The sequence below is a fragment of the Balaenoptera borealis genome (genome assembly GCF_965194805.1).
Source record: "Balaenoptera borealis genome assembly, chromosome: 11".
Taxonomy (NCBI): Eukaryota; Metazoa; Chordata; class Mammalia; order Artiodactyla; family Balaenopteridae; genus Balaenoptera; species Balaenoptera borealis.
Window position 1 is genome coordinate 71,629,647 of NC_138868.1, and position 20,981 is coordinate 71,650,627.

Sequence of the window (20,981 nt, forward strand, 5' to 3'; positions counted from 1 at the left end):
TGGTGCCAAATCCAAGAAATCATTGCCAAATCCAATGTTGTGAAGATTTTTTCCCCCTATGTTTTCTTCTAAGAGTTTTATAGCTTTAGCTCTTTAGGTAATTGATCCATTTTGCATTGATTTTTGCATATTGTATGAGGAAAGGGTCCAACTTCTTTCTTTTGCATATGAATATCCAGTTTTCTTAACACCATTTGTTGAAAAGACTCCTTTCCTTCTTCGGTCTTGGCACCCTGGTCGAAAATCGCTTGACCATATATGTGAGTGTTTATTCTATTCCACTGATCTATATGACTATCTTTATGCCAGTATCACAGTTTTTTTGATTTCTGTAACTTTATAATAAGTTTTAAAATCAGGAAGTGTGAGAGCTCCAAAACTGTTCTTATTTTTCAAGATAATTTTAGCTATTTGGAGTCTGGAGAATGGTTTTAATTGTTTGCTAGGTTTCTATTGTCTCTGGGCTCCATAGTGTTCTATGCCGAAAGAATTTGAGATATTATAAAGCATAAGTTAGAAAGGGTAAAGCAAAGACTGTGAGAGATGGTAATATTGAAGTGGATTTGGCAGGTGTGACCCATGCATTCACCCCTAAATATGTCCTCTGAGAGGGCCCAGACCTATCCTTGACATAGAGAAACACAACAGCCAGGGAAATGCAGGCATATGTAAAAGTGCTAGAGTGGATTTCTTCCATGCATCAGAAATGAATATGAGGATGTTAATTTTGAAATGGGCTTCCTGATTCCAGTGAGGTTCATGGGATTGGATTCTGGGGTGGCAGAAGCCACGTAGTAGCACCCACTCTTAGTGGCACAGAAAGTATGGTTACTATAACAATCAGCAGGGTCAGCTCATTAATCAATTATCTGGCCCTTCTCCAAAGGGGCTTATGCAATGGCCAGTGTACACATTTGGAGATAACTGGACACTGGCTTTTGGGTCATACCAATTCTTAGACATGAAAAAAGACATTGTGGTTCATAGATGAGAGTGGGGACTTGCGGAGGTCAGTGATAAATGGAATTGTGGCTTATGTCCCACTCATACCGGGTCCATGAGTTTATTCTGTGGCTAAATCCTGAGTTCCTAAGAAACAGTCAGAGTACTTAGCAACTGGCAGAATCAACACACGAGGACAGTTACAGCGGTGTCAGTGGAAGCACCTGAAGCTCCTCCTCCCAGTGAAAATATAAGCTCAAAGCAGTATCACCTCCCTGGGGGAATCACACAGGTTGGTGTCAATATTAAATACTTGACAGGTGCAGAAGTAGTGATTCTTTTGTTTTTTTTAAAGAGACTTATTCTTTTTTAAACATTTTTTAAATTTTTGCCTGCTTTGGGTCTTCATTGCTGCACGTGGGCTTTCTCTAGTTGCGGCAAACAGGGGTTACCCTCCATTGCATTGCTCGGGCTTCTCATTGCAGTGGCTTCTCTTGTTGTGGAGCACGGGCTCTAGGTGCGTGGGCTTCAGTAGTTGGGGCATGTGGGCTCAGTAGTTGTGGCACATGGGCTTAGTTGCTCCGCGGCATGTGGGATCTTCCCGGACCAGGGCTCGAACCCCTGTCCCCTGCACTGGCCGGCAGATTCTTAACCAGTGTGCCACCAGGGAAATCCCAAAAGTAGTGATTCTTATTACAGTCTTTAGACTCACCTCTTTGGCCTCTACCTAAGGTAGGTAACCTTGGGTTGCATGCATAGAATCAGAAAAGCATCCAATTTCTCAGCAGAAGTGCAAGAAGGTAGGCGAGCAATGCTGGTTGGCAGAATAATGGCCTCCCAAGGACGGCCGTCTCCTAATCCCAGAACCTGTGAACATATTCAGGCAAAGGAGAATGAAGGTTGCAGATGGAATTGGGGCTGCTAATCAGCTGACTTTAAGATGGGACAGTATCCTGTATTACTCAGGTGGACCAGTGTAATCACAAGGGTCCTGAAAGTGGAGGGGAGACACAGAAGAAGAGATGGAGAAACGAAGCTAAAGAAGGTCAGAGAGATGCCATGTTGCTGCCTTTGAAGCTGGAGGAAAGGGGCCATGAGCCGAGGAATATGGGTGGCTTCTGGAAGCTGGAAAAGGTAAGGAAACGGATCAGACCCAGAGCCTACAGAAAGGAATGCAGCCTTCCTGACGCCTTAATTTTGGCCCCATGAGACCTGTGTCAGACTTCTGACCTTCCTACGGAAGTGTAAGATAACACGTTTGTGCTGTTTAACCCACTAAGGCGGTCATAATTTGTCATGGCAGCAACAGAAAACTAATAAAAATGCCTTCAAAATTCCGAGAGAAAGTGATTTTCAATCTATTACCCTATATTCAGTCAGATGCCGTTCTAATTACATGTGAATTAAAAACATCTCGGGACATACAAAGGTCTCAAAAGAAACTTTTCTTTTCTTGGGCAATGCCTGGAAGATGTGCTCTTCCAAAGTAAGGAGTAAACGAAGAAAGAGGAAGAAACGGATCTAGGAAACTGGAAGATCTAACCGCTAGGGAGAGGAGAAGGGGAGTCCTGGGAAAGCAGGTCCTCTGCTGACATAGAGATATGTAAACATAGAGATCAGCTAGCCAAGGAGAAGCAGCTCAGATGGCCCAGGAGGTGTGGGAGAGGGGTACTGGCAGACAAGGATGTGTGTGGTCACCTCACAAAGGGGTTTTAACTATTTTGAAATATTGGGACAGAATTAGTGATTGTGATATAGAAAACAAAAGCAAAGAAATAGTGGCAAGTTTTAAATCCAAAAACAAAAGATTGTTTTTAAAAAGGAAATATAATTGTCATATCCTACTTGTCTCAGCTGTGAACTCTATTTGCATATTCTAATAATACAAATATAGATGTAACTAGATTGGAAGGATTCAGGGAAGAAAAGTAAAGGCTTGGACCTCTAGGTTCCATTTCTGTTGGCTTACTGCTTGTTTGTGTATAGACTGCAGAAGCACAGAATTGGATGAATTATAATCCTTGGCTTATGGCACACTCTTAATGTTGGTCCATCTGCTTTTAGCTATTTGGTTAGTTATGTGATTCATGATTTTTAATCAAGTTGTAAGAACCCACTGCTCAAAACGAAAGCTAGAACCTTGACAGTTATTTACAGCCAAGTGGTTCTGTAACAGGGAAAAGCCAAATCAGACGACATGTTGGATCTGTTTCTTTTGCTTTAACCTTTGCTTCCCGTTTCTTTTGTTCACTAAAAGGATACTGTCTATACACAATGGCCTGCCCCAGGGAACGCTGCCCCTCTGCTTGAATGTCAAACCAAAGTGCATTTGTTCAGGGAAACATCCGACCCTGTTCCACCTGTGGATGGCTGCAAGAAAGAAGAAATTAACACATCCTCTCCCCCGAGGCTGGCCATTCCAGGGGATATTTGCAAAAAGTATGGCCTTTTTTACTTTACTTCCTCATCTCCTCCCCCTCTCTGTGCTATAAAAGAAGCTGGCATCCAAATCCCGATAAGATGGTTATTTTGAGACTTTAGTCCCGCCATCTTCTCGGTCTGCCAGCTTTCCAAATAAAGTCGTATTCCTTGCCTCAGCACCTTGTCTCCCGATTCATTGGTCTGTCGTGGGGCGAGCAGAGCGAGCTTGGACGCGGTAACAGTTCCCATCGCCCTACGTGCCAACCCCTACCCCTTCTCCACCTGAGGTAATCAACATCCTGAACCCTGTGTTCATGATTCCTTTGCCTTCCTCATATTGACGCTGAGCAACTTAAATTCATGACCAGTCTGAAGACAGGGTCCCTGCTAGGTTAAAAATAGGAAGCAAGGAGGAACTGTTAACATCAAGCACTTTGTCACCACGAAGCAGCAAATAGCTTATTCTCAGCAAGAGAGGCTCTAAAACCTGAACCCCAGGGCTTTCTCACATTAACTATCACTGGCTATTCTTTTCCCCAAATGCCTCCAGCATTGCATGCATTGTATTTGTTCTTTGCCTAACTACGCCTTGAAAAGAGAGAGAATGGCAGGGGCGAGGCGCCGGGGTGAGGGTGTGGGGAGGGTACACAGAGATGCCAAAGCAAGATGCTGACGACCTGATCCCACAGCACTGGGAGCATCTTCTACCGTCTTCGGGCAACACTCTAGGACAAGCATGCTTCCCCAGTGGATGCTGCAAGACCCCCAGTCTTTCCTGGCCCCAGGCACTCTGGCATAGCTTCCATCACCCTAGGGGCCCTGGAGGCACATCCCAACCAGCTTGGAGCAGTGAGGGTTTAGCCAAGTTCTGCCTGTGCTGTCTGGGGACCCTGAGGCCCTGGGCAGCTGTGAGACAGCTGTTAACCTTGGCAACCTGACATAGTTGGTCAAGCAGGGCACTGGCCACTCAGGCATCGCTAACAGCTTGTTGGGAAGACGCTTCTAGCCAGAGGTGAGCCCACAAGGCAGCATGAGATTCTACTTGTTCTAGAAGCATGGATTCACTGACCATGGAGCTGCAAGGGGTCCTGGAACCCATGGAGTCAAGCATTTCCCTAAGCATGTAACTCAAGCACTGGTTTGGGGACAGTTAACAGGTTTTACCCCCAAAAGTGCCCCATAATCAAGGAAATTCATAGAACATCAGATTAAAAACAAATTAAGGTTCTTTCCTACAAGGCTTCTCAGAACGTAATCTCAAGATTAGGCTTTGGGATCTCTACCTGAGCCTCAGTTTCTTCATCTGCAGTGTAGAAATAATAACGCCCACCGGGCGTTATTGGAGAAATACTGAGGGAGAATGAGCTCACGGGCTCAGAGACATTTAGCGCAGTGTCTCACATAGGAGGTGTCAGCAAATCCTAGTTCGCCTCTTTTCTCCATCGCCTTTCATTTTCTTTCAAATGTTCCCCTAGGCACAGTAAATTCCCTACTGTGTAATTATTTAACATTGATTTCCTGGGCTCTGGATGGCATCAGGGTAATTATGTATGCAGTGGAGGTGTTACCGAAGCAGGTCTGTCTGCCCACCACTCAAAAATCAATATGAGAGAGAGAGAGAGAGAGGGAGAGAGCCAACTGTTGGTAGAAAGGAAAGTTGCTTTTAATCAGAATGCTGGCAATCTGGGGGAGATAGTAGACTCAATGTCCCCAGAAACCACCTCCAAAGAGTCTGCTTGGCCATGAAAGATTTAAAGGGAAAAAGGGAAGTAACCTCAGTTAATCATTGAGATTAGGGGTCAGAGTCGTGGACATTCCCCACTGTGTGCAGGCTTGTCGACTCCTTGTGATCTTCCTCTAGATGTTCTCTTGTTCACGAGGTTACTGAAGGGGAAGCTAGGGAAGACATCACCTATCACATACGGTTGTCAAGACAATGAAATGAGATAATGCATGTGAAGTGCATCACGTGCAGGTACACGTGAAACACTCCATATTCTAGTCAGTCGTAGACACAGGAATGACAGCCACTGTACATCAAATAGACAAAATAAACTAATATCGTAAATTAAAAAAAAAAAAAAAGAGATCTGGTCATCTGTTAGTTACTTGTTCTTCACTTCTACTTCTTTGATCTACAAAAAGAACCAACACGTTAGGCAAGGTACCGTGTGATCCAAAGATGTGAAAGCTGTGCTTGGGCCAGAGATGAGTAGAGCATGCGGATGCCTGGCTTAAGAGTTAGTTACAATATAGCTTTGCTAAAGTGACAAGAAAAGGGGCTTCCTGTTGAGGGCGGTTTCCTGCAAAGAGCCGCTTATAGAGGCTCCTACCCAGCTTAGCTGGTCGGACAAGGGGAGCCCAGGTCCAGGGGGGGCAGAAACCCTGTGAACAGGAACGTGGTACCCACTGCACCCTGCGCGTGGGAGCGGCAGCTTCGCCTCCTCCTGAATCACCAAGGAACAGATGGAGTCCCGGCTTAAATCACTCAGCACAGATTCATTTCACAGATTTCACAAAAGAGGGAACTCGGTAGCCAGCTCAGTGGAAGAAGGCACTAACCGGAGGTTTTCAACTGGCTATTTACCCGCTCAGTGTTTGTGTTTGCTCAGCTGTAAAATGTAGAGGTGAGGGCCGAGGCTCTCCACGCTCTCTTCATCTAATCTTTGTGGATCCCCATTTTAAAGGTCATCAACTGTGGCCTAATCACAAGTCCAGGAAGCACAGGCCACACACCCACTATGTATTTTATTGAGACTGGAGCAGTTTACAGTAAAGTCCTCATGACAGCACAGTGGAAAGGTTCAAGTTTTACACATGTCACATTCACAAACACAAATCACTTCTGCTCTGAGGCACACAGGGAACGTGGGGTGGGGGGAGACAGGGAGCTGACAGGAGACCCAGACTTAATGAGCCATCAGTGGGGAGGGTCTTCCACCAGAGAAGAGCCTTCTCTGTGACTTGGCAGAATTTCTAGATGCCCTCAGAGAGGAAGGAACAAAGTGAAGCCTTCCCCATGATTTCAGAGCAGGACAAATTTTCTATAACCCTGTCGCCTGTTCTCTTTCTGGTTCACAGAATTTCCATGGCAGCATTAAGAGACAATACACACAGGCCTGGGAGCCACTTGGTCTGAAAAAAATCCACCTGGGGATCCCTATGGGCTTAAAAGGCTCTCTCTGTCCCATGAAAGTCACTTTTCTATCCACTGTTCAGAATATTATTTTTTAAACTTTACGTCTTGAAAATTTTCAAACATCCTCGTAAATAGAGAGATTAGGAACCCCCATGGTTCCTTACAGAGAAGCGGATGATATGACCAAGTTCAGGTTCAATTAACAGCCAAGAGATCTAAGTGAACCTTGGACAAACCCCTTCTCCCTGAGCCTCAGTTTCCCTCTTAGTTCCATGGCCATGCTTTGTTTCAGGATCTCTCTGGTGCTAGAAAGAAACCTCAAACCACTCTGAGAGCGGCAATTGTTTAGGGCTGGTGAATGAAGCTCTCTTCTGCCTGATGCGTCTCTCTTCTGGATGACACAGTGAGTCACTCAGGGCCAGATGGAAGGTGATGAAAACACTCATTGTCTCTGGAATGAGATTTCTCTGGCAAGTTGAGTCACTAAGGACCATCGCGATGCCGTAGGGTTTGATAAGTGACACGTGAGCCGCCAGAGTGATGTTGACAGTGAGTCGTCTTGTGGGAACTGGCATGAAGAAGCCTTATTATTCAGATGACACGGAGGAGAAATGGCTTGACTAGACAGCTTGGGAGGATGAGGTGTCTAAGCATGGCTATTTCCAGCATGTTGGAAAGCCTGCTCCTTCATCTCCTGCAAAAGCAGGGCAGTATTTCACCACCTCTTGTTCTGTGTGCTTGCAGGAGAGGAGAAATTATGCCTCCTGGATGAGTTTTATTCCCGGTTCATCACAATGGCCGCCATCCGAGGAGAGGTCCTTCAGCCAGGCCCTTGCCACCACTGGCTGCAGGACGAAGGCAGTCTGTCCGCTCTGGGACAGTGTTCCCCTTGGGCTCCTCTCCCACCTCATCTTCGAACTCTTCTGATGGACACTATTCCCGGGAGAGGGGTTCAGGAGTTCTCGACTATGCCCAGTTTCTTGCTTACTTCTAAATGGAAAAGTGTAATTCAGCATGAAATGAAAATCATAGGCACACACACACACACACACACACACACACACACACACACACACGGAAAGAAGCTGCAAAGAAAGCCACAGTATTTTGACAGGAATTATCAGAAGTTGGTGGGAGAAGGGGGTGATTTTTATTTTCTTCTTTGTGCTTTTCTGAATGTTCCAAAGTTTCAATAATAGTTTTTCTTTGTTTTAAGGAAACTCAGTAATTCCTCTTTCTTTTAAGGAACCCAGTCGGTCTTTTCTTGTCACGTGGTGGGCCGCCACAGAACCGGGACTCAGCCTGCTCCAGCGACTTCAGAGAGCGAGGCATACACACCTCCACGCCGGCTCTGGCTCGCTGACCTTTCACCGGCCGATGGACCTTTCTCAAGCAGAGCTGGGTATCTGGGTCAGCCACTCCGCACGTCTGACTCAAGGGTCCTTCATGGGTGCTCAGTGGTGGGAGGGCCGTAAGGCAGCTGCCGACAGGTGTAGGCAGTTGACTGACTCAGTCCCCACGGGGGCTGAAGCTGTCCTGGGTCCCCTGGCTGCTCAGGGAACCAGCATGTCTCAGACAGGAATTCACAAACATGTCTCGAGCTGGGAGTTGTCTTTTTGTTTTCCCATCTGACGGGTAGAGGAGCCTAGGCACTCAAACGTCCTTGGGCTTCTTCAGGAAGTGCTTCCAGCATGTGAAGGGGTGTGAGGACAGGCTGTTTTCCAGGCTTTGTCCTCAGGCCCTTTCCCAGCCTCATCTGGAGACAGAGCCCCGCCCCCCCCCCGCCCCTTCCTGCCCTTCTCCTCTAGGTCACTCTGCCACCATAGGCTCCACGGACGACAGGTCTGTCTTCCCAGACTGGAGCTGGGAGGAGGGCAGGAGGCTGTTGGCTAGTGGAGCCCTGAGGCCGCTGCTTTTCTCTGTCCAAGCCACCCTGAAGGAGGGGACCGGGGAGGGCGGCCGCTCCTCCTGAGGCTTGGGCGACCTTTGGCACATGCGCAGTAACGCCTTCAGCTCGACCCTGAAGTTCTCGTTGAGCCAGCAGTAGATGAAGGGGTTGTAACAGGTGCTGCTCATGGCGATCCAGTGGAAGGCAAAGTAGAGGGCATTGCTGGTGTGGATGACCTTGCTGGACAGGAGGAGGACGTAGCAGTTGAGGGGGAACCAGCAGAGGGCGAAGAGGACCACCACCAGCATCAGCATCTTGATGGTTTTCTTCTTCTTGCGCCGCAGGGCCAGGTATTGCTCCGTGGTCACATCCCCGATGGTGTTGCACAGCCACAGCTTCTTGGCCACGCGGGCGTAGGCCACGGAGATGATGAGGAGGGGGAGAATGTAAAGCAGGATGAACGTGGCCAAGTCCAGGTACTTCCAGAAGAGGTCGGCTGGCTCAGGGAAGTCTGGCAGGCACAGGGAGCGGGCAGTGTCCTCACTGGGGGCAGGGGAGAGAGAGACAGAGAGGGAGAGGGATAGATAGAGAAGGAGGGTGTGAAATTAACGTGGAAAAGCCCCATCCCAGGAACCACTGGCCTCTCCCTCCACTGGGCTCCTGGTACATCCGTCTGTTACAGCACATGTGATGAGCAGCCTAATTATCTGATTACATTTTCAGCTCTCCCACTAGGCTGGGCGTTCGATATAGGTAAGAAATACACCTAGGGCTTCCCTGGTGGCGCAGTGGTTGAGAATCTGCCTGCCAATGCAGGGGACACGGGTTCGAGCCCTGGTCCGGGAAGATCCCACATGCCGTGGAGCAACTAAGCCCATGAGCCACAACTACTGAGCCTGCGTGTCTGGAGCCTGTGCTCTGCCACGCGAGAGGCCACGATAGTGAGAGGCCCGTGCACCGCGATGAAGAGTGGCCCCCGCTCGCCGCAACTGGAGAAAGCCCTCGCACAGAAACGAAGACCCAACACAGCCAAAAAAAATTAATTAATTAATTAATTAATTAATTAAAAAAAAAAAAAGAAATACACCTAAGTGTCCATCAACAAATGAATGGATAAAGAAGATGTGGTACATATATACAATGGAATATTACTTAGCCATAAAAAAATGAAATAATGCCATTTGCAGCACAGATGGACCTAGAGATTATCATACTAAGTGAAGAAAGCCAGGCAGAGAAAGACAAATATCATATGATATTGCTTACACGTAGAATCTAAAAAAAAATGATGCAAACGAACTTATATACAAAATAGAAATAGACCCGCAGACATAGAAAACATACTTATGGTTACCAAAGGGGAAAGGTCGGGGGGAGGGATAAACTGGGAGTTTGGGATAACATATACACACTACAATATATAAAATAGATAACCAACAGGAATCTGAAAAAGAATTTATATATATATATATATACACACACACACACTCATATATATATATAACTGAATCACTTCGCTGTACACCTGAAACTAACACAACATTGTAAATCAACTGTACTTCAATTTTTAAAAAAGAGAAATACACCTAGATCACTCTGTGTCCCCTTTACTTTGTATTATTCCTAGCCCAGAATACACACCCAATAAATATTTGTTCAATGAATGAATGCAACACTGGTGTTCCTAGTCTTAGAATTAACTCATCCTGGGAGCATGATGAATTCAGGAAATCTTGGAATTTCCCATTGTACTACCTACTCCCATTCCAGAGGGGATCCAAGGAATGGGGCAAAGAAATGGGTCTTGAGAATGTGAGTGGCAATGCCTGAACTCATACACCTTCAGCTACTCAGACAAAAAGTACTTATTTTCTATGGAATGTAGCCAGTCCTCTTCAAATTTTTTAGGGACGTCTGTGTATGTTGGAGAACCCAGAGCTGGTGGGTTAAGAATATGCAGATTATGATCTGCTGAATGAGGTGGCAGGGAGCTCCCTCAGGAGCTCAGGAGCTCAAAACCCAGGGGCCATTTTGACTGAAGGCGCAGTTTCAATACACTCACACAAAGGAAGTCACAAGACTATTACTTACATCCCAGAATGGGGGCACTATGAGCCAGGAGAAGGGCAGTCCTCCCTCCCAGGTCACAGGTGAGCAGGAGAGAGAGAGAGAGAGCAGGGTAGCAAGCACCTGTTACTTATAAGGTGGTTGGGGCAGAGGTCACTAATTTTTCACAAGTGGTCATTTTAAAAGATGCCCCGGGAAAAGCAAGGCAGGAACTTGTGGCTGGAATCCTAAGCTCGTGTCTTTATCTAAATGTCCAGACTCTGGGTGCGAGCAGGGTTTTCGTACTGTAAAATCTCTGAGCAGCAACTCAAAATTGCTACTTTTTTTTTTCCATCATACCATGTAGCTTGTTGATCTTGTTATACGTGCAGGTGGCCATCACTAGTGAAAGAGAGAAAACTCTCTTCGCTTTTGTTAGCAGAAAAAAGAAATAGCCTTCCATATATGAAGGCAGTTGGGGAGTCTGACTGCTGGGAAGGGGTGGGTATGTGATTCATTCAATAGCTTAGAATTCGGGGACAGACACTTTATAACTTAGTTGAAATTGGCCTTCAGAGCTTGTTCTCTGGACCCCGCTTATGTCACAGGAGTGTATGTAAATGTATGTCTCAGGTGAGGCAGCACATGGTAAGACCTGCCAGCAGTGCACCCCCTAGATCCCCTTTACTGGTCTGGAGAACCAGGCCCCCAGCTCCGGTCCACCCGACCAGACACAGCTGTCAGCCGTGATCTTCTAGGGGCCTAGGACTACCCTAAGGCCACTGAAGATACTTCCCACAGATCCATTATGAGCCAGAAGTGGCCAGGTATCTCCATTTTCCCCAGGAAGGCCTGGAATATGAAAGCCCAGCTCCCTTGGCTCAAAGCGGGCAAACTCTGTGTTACCAGTGTGCTCCAGAGCTCCCTCAGCAAACCACACCTTCCCTTGGTCTCTCCTCATTTGCTGTCCAGCTTCTCCACTGCCTTACCCATTACCCCAGGAGCACTTTCTTAAAAATCCCAGGCACATGTACCTTCTTTTATCTCAGGATCTGTTTCTATGGAACTTCAGCTGAAACAACAATGAACTGATGAAGATCACTCTAAGCTCATTCCTTCATTCAGAAACTATGTACAGAGAGCTTGTGATGTGAAGACGGTAATATAGATGCTAGGGACGCCAAGATGGCAAAATCAGAAATGGGGCCAGCTCCCCCCAACCTCACAGTCTAACAGGGGAGATCACCTTTAACTAACTAGCAGCACACACGAGTGCTTAAATTTCAAGACACTGAGTGCTTTCCATTCTGTGAGAGCACAGGACAAAGCATATGATAAATGGGAGGTGATGGGGAGGGGGGTAGAGCATCCTGTCTGAGACACTTAGAGATATACATGTTTGTTTGCAGGTTGTGCGAGGGAATTTAAACACCACCGTTTTAAACAGGGCCTGGGTGATTCTGAATCTCAGTCTGGGTTAGTACCTGTCCCCAGTGGCAGAAGCCGATTGCTATTGCCTTGACCTTACAGACAAAGGGACAGAGATTAAAGAGGAAGCTAAAAGTGCTGCGAAGAAAAGACGAGAAAAAGCAGAAAAAGTGCAGAGGATACGCACGGGCCTGGAAGCAACAGGATGGGAAGGAGACAGAGAGAACGGCTCAGTGCAGCAGGTACTGGTAACTCTGAGATTCAGAGGGGGCTCAGATTTCCCTCTGTCAAGGTTCTCCGGATCCCCAGGCTGCTCCCCACTAGTTCTTCTCACCTGTACTTGAAGGTAAATAATTTCTGGCAGATAGCGTGTGGAAGTGAAAAGAACGTCGCCATGGTCCAGATGACTGCGATGTAGATGACACCTTTTGTGATTGAGATCCGGGGTTTTAACGGATGCATGATGACCTGGAAGACAAGCAAACTGGGCATCACTGGCTGAAGACAGTTTGAAGCAACTAAGAAATCCAGACGATGCAGCTCACTTGTCACAACGAGGCCGGTAGGTCCTACATAGAGTCAAGCACCCCTTAACTCATGATCGAGCCCCTGAGCTGCATCACCCCACCGTCCAGCCCATGGGGGTACAGAGAGGGTGTCATCTGGACTCAGAGACTCCAGGCAGTTCAAATGCCCCTTGCAGGACTTCCCTGGTGGCGCAGTGGTTAAGAATCCGCCTGCCAATGCAGGGGACACAGGTTCGAGCTCTGGTCCGGGAAGATCCCACATGCCGCGGAGCAACGAAGCTCGTGCGCCACAACTACTGAGCCTGCGCTCTAGAGCCCACAAGCCACAACTACTGAGCCCGAGAGCCACAACTACTGAAGCCTGCACACCTAGAGCCCGTGCTCGGCAACAAGAGAAGCCACCGCAATGAGAAGCCCGCGCACCGCAACGAAGAGAAGCCCCCGCTCGCCGCAACTAGAGAAAGCCCACGCACAGCAACAAAGACCCAATGCAGCCAAGAATAAATTAATTAATTAATTTTAAAAAATGCCTCTTGCAGGTCATGCGTGGCAGAAGCCGGGTGCAGTGAGAGGATGGGGGAGCGGTGAAGGGGGAGGTCTGTTCCCACGACACCCACAGCGAGGCTGGCACAGGAGCAGCCATGGCACCTCGGGATCTCATCTCATCTGCCCATGATTCCATATCCTTTAAGTTACAAAGGGCTCCGAGGGGTCTGAGGGCGACACACGTCGGGAGGAGACTCTCACCACTTATCATGGGAAGCTGCATTGCCCTTTATTTGGGGGTTCACCACATTGTCTCTGAAAGCCATTTCTAAAATTGCACTGAGGCCCAGCTTTCCCAAGCCCCAAATTAAACCATTGTTAGAGGCTTTGGGCTGAAAAGCATCTTGGAATTGATTGCTACTGTATGCCAATCAATTCTCCTAAAAGGTTTAAATAAACACTTGGGAATTTAACAGCATCCTCATTTTAAGATTAGAATCATTATTCCTTTTTTTTTTAAATTGAAGTATAGTTGATGTATAATGTATAAATTGCAGGTGTACAATATAGTGATTCACAATTTTTAAAGGTTATACTCCATTTATAGTTATTTTAAAATATTGGCTATATTCCCCATGTTGGACAACATATCCTTGTAGCTTATTTTATACCTATAGTTTGTACCTCTTAATCTCCTACCCCTATATGGCCCCTTCCCCATTCCCTCCCCACTGGTAACCACTAGTTTGTTCTCCATATCTGTGGGTCTCCTTCTTTTTTGTTATATTCACTAGTTTGTTGTATTTTTTTAGATTCTACATATAATTGGTAGCACACAGTATTTGTCTTTCTCCGGCTGATTTATTTCATTTAGTATAATGCCTTCCAAATCCATCCATGGCAAAATTTCATTCTTTTTTATGGCTGAGTAGTATTCCATTATACATAGATACCACATCTTCTTTATCTATTCATCTGTTGATGAACACTTAGGTTGCAAGATTAGAATCATTATTTCTTGAAAAAGCCATTTGGGGATAGGTGAGTCGGGTCAGAAAGAGAGGTCATAAAGAGCTGCCGTTGTCTCAGGATGCCATCCCAGGACACACTGGACATTCTGCTGTGTCCTCCCAAGTCTTCTCCCAATTTTTTAATGTTTTATGGGAGGAATGGGCTAGGCTTTAGAAGCTGCCCAGCACATCTCCATTCTGGACTTTGCCATCCTTGCCCCTCACATGCCATCATGGTTCAGGTTGATAAAGGGAGTGGAAGCCTCAGTCAGAGGCCCTGGACACTTGAAGAACCTGTAGACTCTGGGACGGGATCCCATGTGTGGGTATATGTCACAGCAATGTGGCCAATGTGGGTAAGACTTGCCCCCCTGCTCCTCGGACCTGCCTTTGGCCCAAGGGTCAGCCCTCAGTTAGCTGTGTTAAATGCGGTGGGTATAGTCCAAGTAAAGGTGATCCAGGGTCCCTCTTGTTGAATTAGGGGAGAAGGTTAAGAAAAGGCAGGAAATATTTGTATGCAACCTTTTCACACTTTGCACCAAAACATCTGTAACATAAATGCCAAAATGACGGCATTTCAGGGTTAAAGAGATCTCAAAGTTTGCCAAGTCCAATTCCCCATTAGAGGCATGAATGTCCTCTAAAACAGCCCTATCAAGTGCTCATCCAAGCCTTGCTTAAATATGGCTGGTGACATGAAACTCACCTCCCCAGGTAGCTTTGTCCACCTTCAGACACTTCTATTAGAAAACTCTTCCTCATATTGAGCTGCATCTTTGAGTCTGTATCTTAGAAGCTTCCTATCCCTTGGTCATTGTTGTACCTCTTGGAGCTACTTAGAATAAATTCTCTCTTTGTCCTGGTGGCCCTTACGATACCAGCCTTGTAGGTGCCCTTGCGTCTTCTCAGAGCAGACTAGTGATCTTCTAGAGATCCGAGCATGAGCCTGGAGCCGGACAGACCTCAGTCCTATTCCTACCTTCATCAATCACCAGGCATGTGATCTTGGGCAAGCTATGCATGCCCTTTCCTGAGCCTGCACACCTTGACTCAGCAGAGACCCAGTGTACAACAATGGTTCACTGAGTCAGCATGAGCGAGGCGCCTGTGTGAAGCCGCCCTCCTCCAGGATGGGCACCCTCAGGTCCTCTCCAGCTCCCTTCACCATATCGACCCATGTGAATCTGACGGAGCAGGACAGCAAGCTGGGCCTCCCTACCCCACCCGACACCTGCGCCTGCCACCTGCCCGCCCCCCTCCAGCTTGTTTACCTCTTCCACAACCTGGGTCCAGAAATATCCATCTCATCTCCCAGCCAGCAGCCTTGCCTCAGACCTGCATTTGCCACTCTCTTTTCATCTGTGATTTTCCAGATCTGCTTTTCAACCCCCCAAAACAAACTCATTCAGCTCTGACACACAAAATGCCAGCAGTGAGTCTTCACTGGAGCAACACACGTGGAATAATGTTTTGCAGCCCCTAGCACAAAGGGGGCTATATGCCTATTTTAGCCCCAATTTTAGGGGCTATATGCCTAATTTAATGCTCATAGTGGTCAATAAGAAGACAAATATGCTCATTGAAAAACGGGCTAAAACACTGCCTTCAGCCCCCTGGAAAGCAAAGCCGGGGAGGGAAGGACAGGACATCGTGGGGGTGGGTGCCCTCACCTGGTGGCGGTCCACGGCGATGGCTGTCAGCGTCAGGGCTGAGACGTGCAGGGAACAGTACTGGGCAAAGCGGCTGACGTGGCACATGCCTTTCCCGAACACCCACGTGCTGTTCACAAAGCGGACCTGGAGACGAGCCCACAAACATCAGGAGACAGACAGGCCTTGACACTGACACCCGCTCCCTGTGGTCTCTGAGGAGCATCCCACAGGAGCCTTCTCCCCCTCCTCCTTCTTCCTCTGCACTGCAGGACTGTGGGTCACACATGCTTTTCTCCAGCATGACTCATTCTCTCTCATTCAGTTCAACAAACCCTGACCCTGCTGTTATGGCTGGGCCCTGTTCAGTGCCAGGACAGCGTGGGAAGGACATGGGCTCTGGAGTTAGATTTCCCACCTCTAATCTTTTCTAGCTGTGTGACCTTGGGCAAGGTAGGTAACCTCTCTGAACCTCAGTTTACTCATTTACAAAAAAAAAACAAAAGGCTTAAAAATCTCTACCTTGTATCTTATTGTAGGGATCAACTTTAAAAAAAAAAAAAATGGCTACAGGGACTTCCCTGGTGGCGCAGTGGTTAAGAATCCACCTGCCAATGCAGGGGACACGGGTTCGAGCCCTGGTCCGGGAAGATCCCACATGCCGCGGAGCAACTAAGCCCGTGTGCCACGACTACTGAGCCTGTGCTCTAGAGCCGGTGCTGTGCAACAAAGAGAAGCCACCGCAATGAGAAGCCTGCGCACGGCAACAAAGAGTAGCCCCCGCTCGCCGCAACTAGAGAAAGCCCGCACACAGCAACGAAGACCCAACGCAGCCAAAAAAAAAAAAAAAACACTACTTAATAAAAAATAAGTAAGTAAATAAAACATTAAAAAATAAAATAATTTTTAAAAGGCTACAAAGTGTGGAACACGTCTGGCAGATTGCTAGAAAGATATGATTAGAAATAAATAGTAGCCATTTTTATGGTAATAGTAAAATTCATTTTTGGCTCATATGAGTTCAGACTCATGGAGGAGACACATCTGAAGAGTCACAACACAGCACGTGGGCTGTGCTCTGGAACCCTAGCTAAGCAGGCCTGCGACACGTCATCTGGGAAGGAGTCCCAGGGGCCTGCAGAGGTGGGAGCAGGGACCAGGGTCTGGGCAGGGAGAGAAGACAAGCTCCCAGGGCATGTGGGGTCCAGGGAGCAAGCCTAGGCTTCACCCCACATCCTCCATGGCTATTTGCTCACTCACTCAGCTCCTGAGCTCCTGTGAGTAATGCCCCACGCCCGAGAGAGATCAGGCCTTGATTCTGATCAAGGAGCTTCCAATGTGGGCAGAGGAGGACTCAGGTATCTCAGATGCAAGACAGAAAGTAGTCAGTGCCCTACAGAAGGCCCAGACAAAGGGCCACCAGGTGGGGTGGGAGTGTGCTGAGGCAGAGAGAACGAGAGAAGACACCAAAAGAAATAGAGCAGGTCAGCTCGAGAGGAAGAATATTGCATAGTGATTTATAGCAGAGTATTTGCCAGTGATAGCTGCCACCTTGGGCAAGGCACTTAGGCCCAATGAGCCTCACTTTCCTCATCTGTAAAATGGGGCTAACCCTTGTTCACATGATTGTTATGAAACTCAAACACATGTAAAACAGATAACACAGGTAAAGCAGATAACACAGGTAAAGCAGGTACGACAGTGCCTAGTACATAGCAAGTACTTAACAGTATTAACTGCCATTATTGTAACATACTAGACATTTGAGATGAACCTTAAAGAATAGGTAGGATTTGCCCATGGGGAGATAAGGACAAAGGGCTTGGCACTACGTCAGAAATCCCAGGACCTGTTTGGGGAACAAGGGTTGGAACTGTTTGGCTGGAGTGTGTGGATGAGAGTCATGAGGGACAAGTCTGGTCTGATCATGAACCTGGGACAGCAGACCATGGACACTACTCTCTTTGGAAATAGGCAGGGAGGAGCAGCCCAATAACATTACAGAGCAGGAAATCCTTAGCCACTCCTACTTCTCACCTCCCACAATCAATGAATCACCAAAGCCAACCAGTGCTACCTCGAAGGGTTTTCAAATCCATTCCCTCTTCTTCAGTCGCAAGGCCGTGGCCCGAGTGGAATCCCCCATCATCTCACACCTGGTCCATAATGGCCTCCAGACAGCTTTCCTTGTCCTCTAGTCTGTCCCCCTGTAATTCAGCCTTCACGTTGCTGACAGCATTTTCTTAATCAGAAATCAGATGCCTGCTTAGAATCATCATGCCTTTCAAGAGACAGCCAGATGCCTGACGAGCACCCAGGCCCGCTCGCAGCCCTGCCCCGGCCTTTCCTTCTGGCCACCTCTGCTTCCCCCTGCCCTGCTGGCTCCTCCGCTGGCCTTCTTGCCTCCGCTGCTCCAGCTACAGTGAACCGCTCAGCGTTCCCTCAACACACCGTGAACTTGGACACCCTTGCCTTTGTTCTCCCGGGTCCCTCTGTCTGCAATGAACGTTCATCTAGGCCTGGGAAATGCCTACTTATCCTGGTCCCTTCGAAATGCCACGTGCCCTGAAAAGTCTCCTTTGACCCTCTCGTGGGACTCTGGCAGGTCAAAGTAAACGATCGCCTTCTCCAGGCTCCACCACATTCTGTGTACGGCTCTGCTATGGGAGTTGTGAATAACTGTTCGCTTTTCTCTCAATGACCAGAGCTGGACTTCATGCCGATGTAGAGTATAAAGTGGACAGAAAGGGAGACCAGGGAGGAAGGATATTGTCAGCAACCAGCCCAAGGGCAGGACATCTTACCCGTTCAAGGAGCCTGGCTGAGGGCTTAGAAGACCCGCCCCTGGTTGCAAAAGCCTTGGAAGCTCTGACAGGAATTTGGATTGGGGTAGTTGCATGGATCCGGTTGAAGGCCAAGCTGCTTTGGATCAACCGGGAGCGGGGACTGGGTTCTCAGGACCCTGACATCCCCTCTCCTGCAGGAGATCCTCCGGGTAGGGGCTGTCAGCTCTCAGCTGCAGCCTGGCCTCCCTCCCCACCTGCCCTGTGTCTGCCACAGATCCAGCCATGCCTCCTGCTCTGGGCAGCAGCAGAGGGCCATGCCCTGGGGCCTCCCAGTTCCCATCCTGGGTGGCCGAGTCCAACCCCAGCACTGCAGATTGTCAAGTCAGAAGCCAAGGGGAATCCAGGAGGAGCCAGAGATGCATTGTCCTGTGCTTTAAGGCAGCAGGGCGGGGGGGGGGGTTATCTGGAAGTCCCTTTGTCCTTGGCTAGTGCCCAGAACATCCTGAGTGACCAGGAATCTGTTAAATGTAGGCAGGAAGGAGAGCAGGAGAAGTCCATGGTTTGGATTAGTGGTCCAAGGGTGCCCTGCCCCCTAGGTCCCAGTTGAGTGGCTTAGTGGACAGACCTCTGGCTGCACTTGAGTCAGGGGAAGTAATTCTCATCCTGGCTCTGCCAGTTACTAGCCAAGTGACCTTGGACAAGGCATTGAACCTCTCTGTGCCTTAGTTTCCTTATCTGCAAAATATAAGTGAAGTTCTCATAAGTGAGGACGAGAGAAAATGTAGTTTTTAAACATAAGGGTTGGAAGGACGTTCACACAGGTGGATAGGCTTGTGGGAGTTCACCCTCTTCTTTTTGCTTGTCTGTTATGTCTGGTAAAGTGTGTGTGTGTGTGTGTGTGTGTGTGTGTGTGTGTAAGAAAGAGAAAGAGATAGAAAGAGATATGAACAGATATGGTTTGGTAATAACTCAAGTATCAACAAGATTATTCCAGAAATTGGAAAAATGTAACTCATGCTGCAGAAATACAAGGTGTATAACTGTCATGATGATTACTTGGTCATAGCCCTCCCAGTCTCAATCATCCATGAGCACCACAGTCCCAAGTCACGGAGGGAGAGAAGTGACACCACTAAGGCCCAGCAGTCAGGGCTCGGTGGAGGCTGTGGGAGCGAGAAGGGGGGCTCACCCACCACCCTTGTGTGAATGCCCCCAGGCTGCCCCAGCTCTGAGGCCCAAGCCCACCTCACCCTCATCTCTTCCACAACACAGTCTTCACACACAGACTTCGCTGTCAAACCACAGAAGGCAAATGCAATTTAAATAAGTGGTTTAGGAAAATTCACTCATGGTTCCATTAACAACTAGCAACTGTTTGATATTTCAGCTGGGTGCAAAGCAGCACCCCATGCTGGGGGCATTTAATGGGCTGTACTCGGGGGGGGGGGGGGGGAGGGGGGGAGTTGACCTAACGATCTATGCTGGAATTTCAAGGGGCTTTGATTTACTGCTCCATCATCAAGCAGGTTCATGCTCAGTGACATTAAACAGGAAATGGTCATTTGTTCACAGCTGGCTGCAGACACTCGAATCATTGACCCCAATGCCATCAGCTTCAGAAGCGCTGGCTTAGAAGATGATGAGAGAGAGACAGAGACAGAGAAAGACAGAGTCGCAGAGAGGAAAAAAAGATGAAGACACCGAGAGATAGAGAAGAGAGACAGACCCCCGAGAGACAGACAGGCAGAAAGACAAACAAAGAATGACAGAGACAGACACACTAAGAGCCAGACCAACAGAGGAGAGTGAGAAATGAGAAATGAGAGATGGGAGGGCAAGAGAGAGGAGACTAAGAAAGATGAAGACAGGAAGCCAGGCAGAAGAGGGGGGCCGGCAGGGAAATGAGGAGAGAAATCGGGTGGAGAGAGGGAGAAGGACGCAGAGAGAGACAGAAACGGGAACAAGAGAGACATCGAGACAGCAAGAGAGAGGACGACAGAGAGAGGAGAGAGCGGAGCGCCAGCCCAGCCCTCGCGGTCTCACCAAAGTGAAGGGGGTGTTGAGGAGAGTGATCATTATGTCGGCGACGGCCAGGTTGACGATGAAGAGGCTGGTGGCCGAGTGCATCCGCTGGTTCTTGAAGATGACATGACAGACCAGGACGTTGCCAAAGAGCGAGAAGATGATGATGAAGGAGTAAGCCATGATGAGCAGGGCTTTCACCGTGGGGTTCTGGGACTCGGCCCCGTAGCGCCTCCGGCCCACGAAGTTCTGCCAGTCGGAGAAGGTATAGTTGTTCCAGGAGAAGAAGTGCGAGGCGTTGGGCCCCACCACGGCCGCCTCCGGGCTCTGCTCGTCCGCGGCTCGCGCCACTGCGAGGAGGCAGAGCAACACGCACCGAGGGATCATCTTTGCAGGAGCCTCCGCGCCCGGGACGGGACGGGGCGGGGCGGGCGGGACGGGACGGGACGGGACGGGACGGGACGGGGCGGGGCGGGGCGGGCGGGACGTCCCGCCAGGCCGCGCACGTGCGCTCGGGCGCGCGGAGAGGAGCGCGCGGGGCTGTGTGCGCAGGGACTCCCGGCCTCGCAGCGCCCGGCCGGCGCCCACTCCCCGCCGGCCTCCCGCCCGCGATCGGCGCGCTCCGGGTCGCCGGCCG

The 20,981-nt window shown here is 48.7% G+C and overlaps 1 protein-coding gene across 1 annotated transcript; it reads right to left on the reverse strand.

The window, feature by feature from the left end:
• Window positions 1-8,294: 8,294 nt before the first annotated feature.
• Window positions 8,295-20,736, reverse strand: GPR83 (G protein-coupled receptor 83). The gene is made up of 4 exons (XM_082342351.1): window positions 20,366-20,736; window positions 15,558-15,683; window positions 12,199-12,332; window positions 8,295-8,933 (listed from the first exon to the last, which is right to left on the reverse strand). Exons 1-4 carry the CDS (start codon window positions 20,729-20,731, stop codon window positions 8,312-8,314), a joined length of 1,248 nt encoding a protein of 415 aa, XP_082198477.1. The 5' UTR covers window positions 20,732-20,736; the 3' UTR covers window positions 8,295-8,311.
• Window positions 20,737-20,981: the final 245 nt, after the last annotated feature.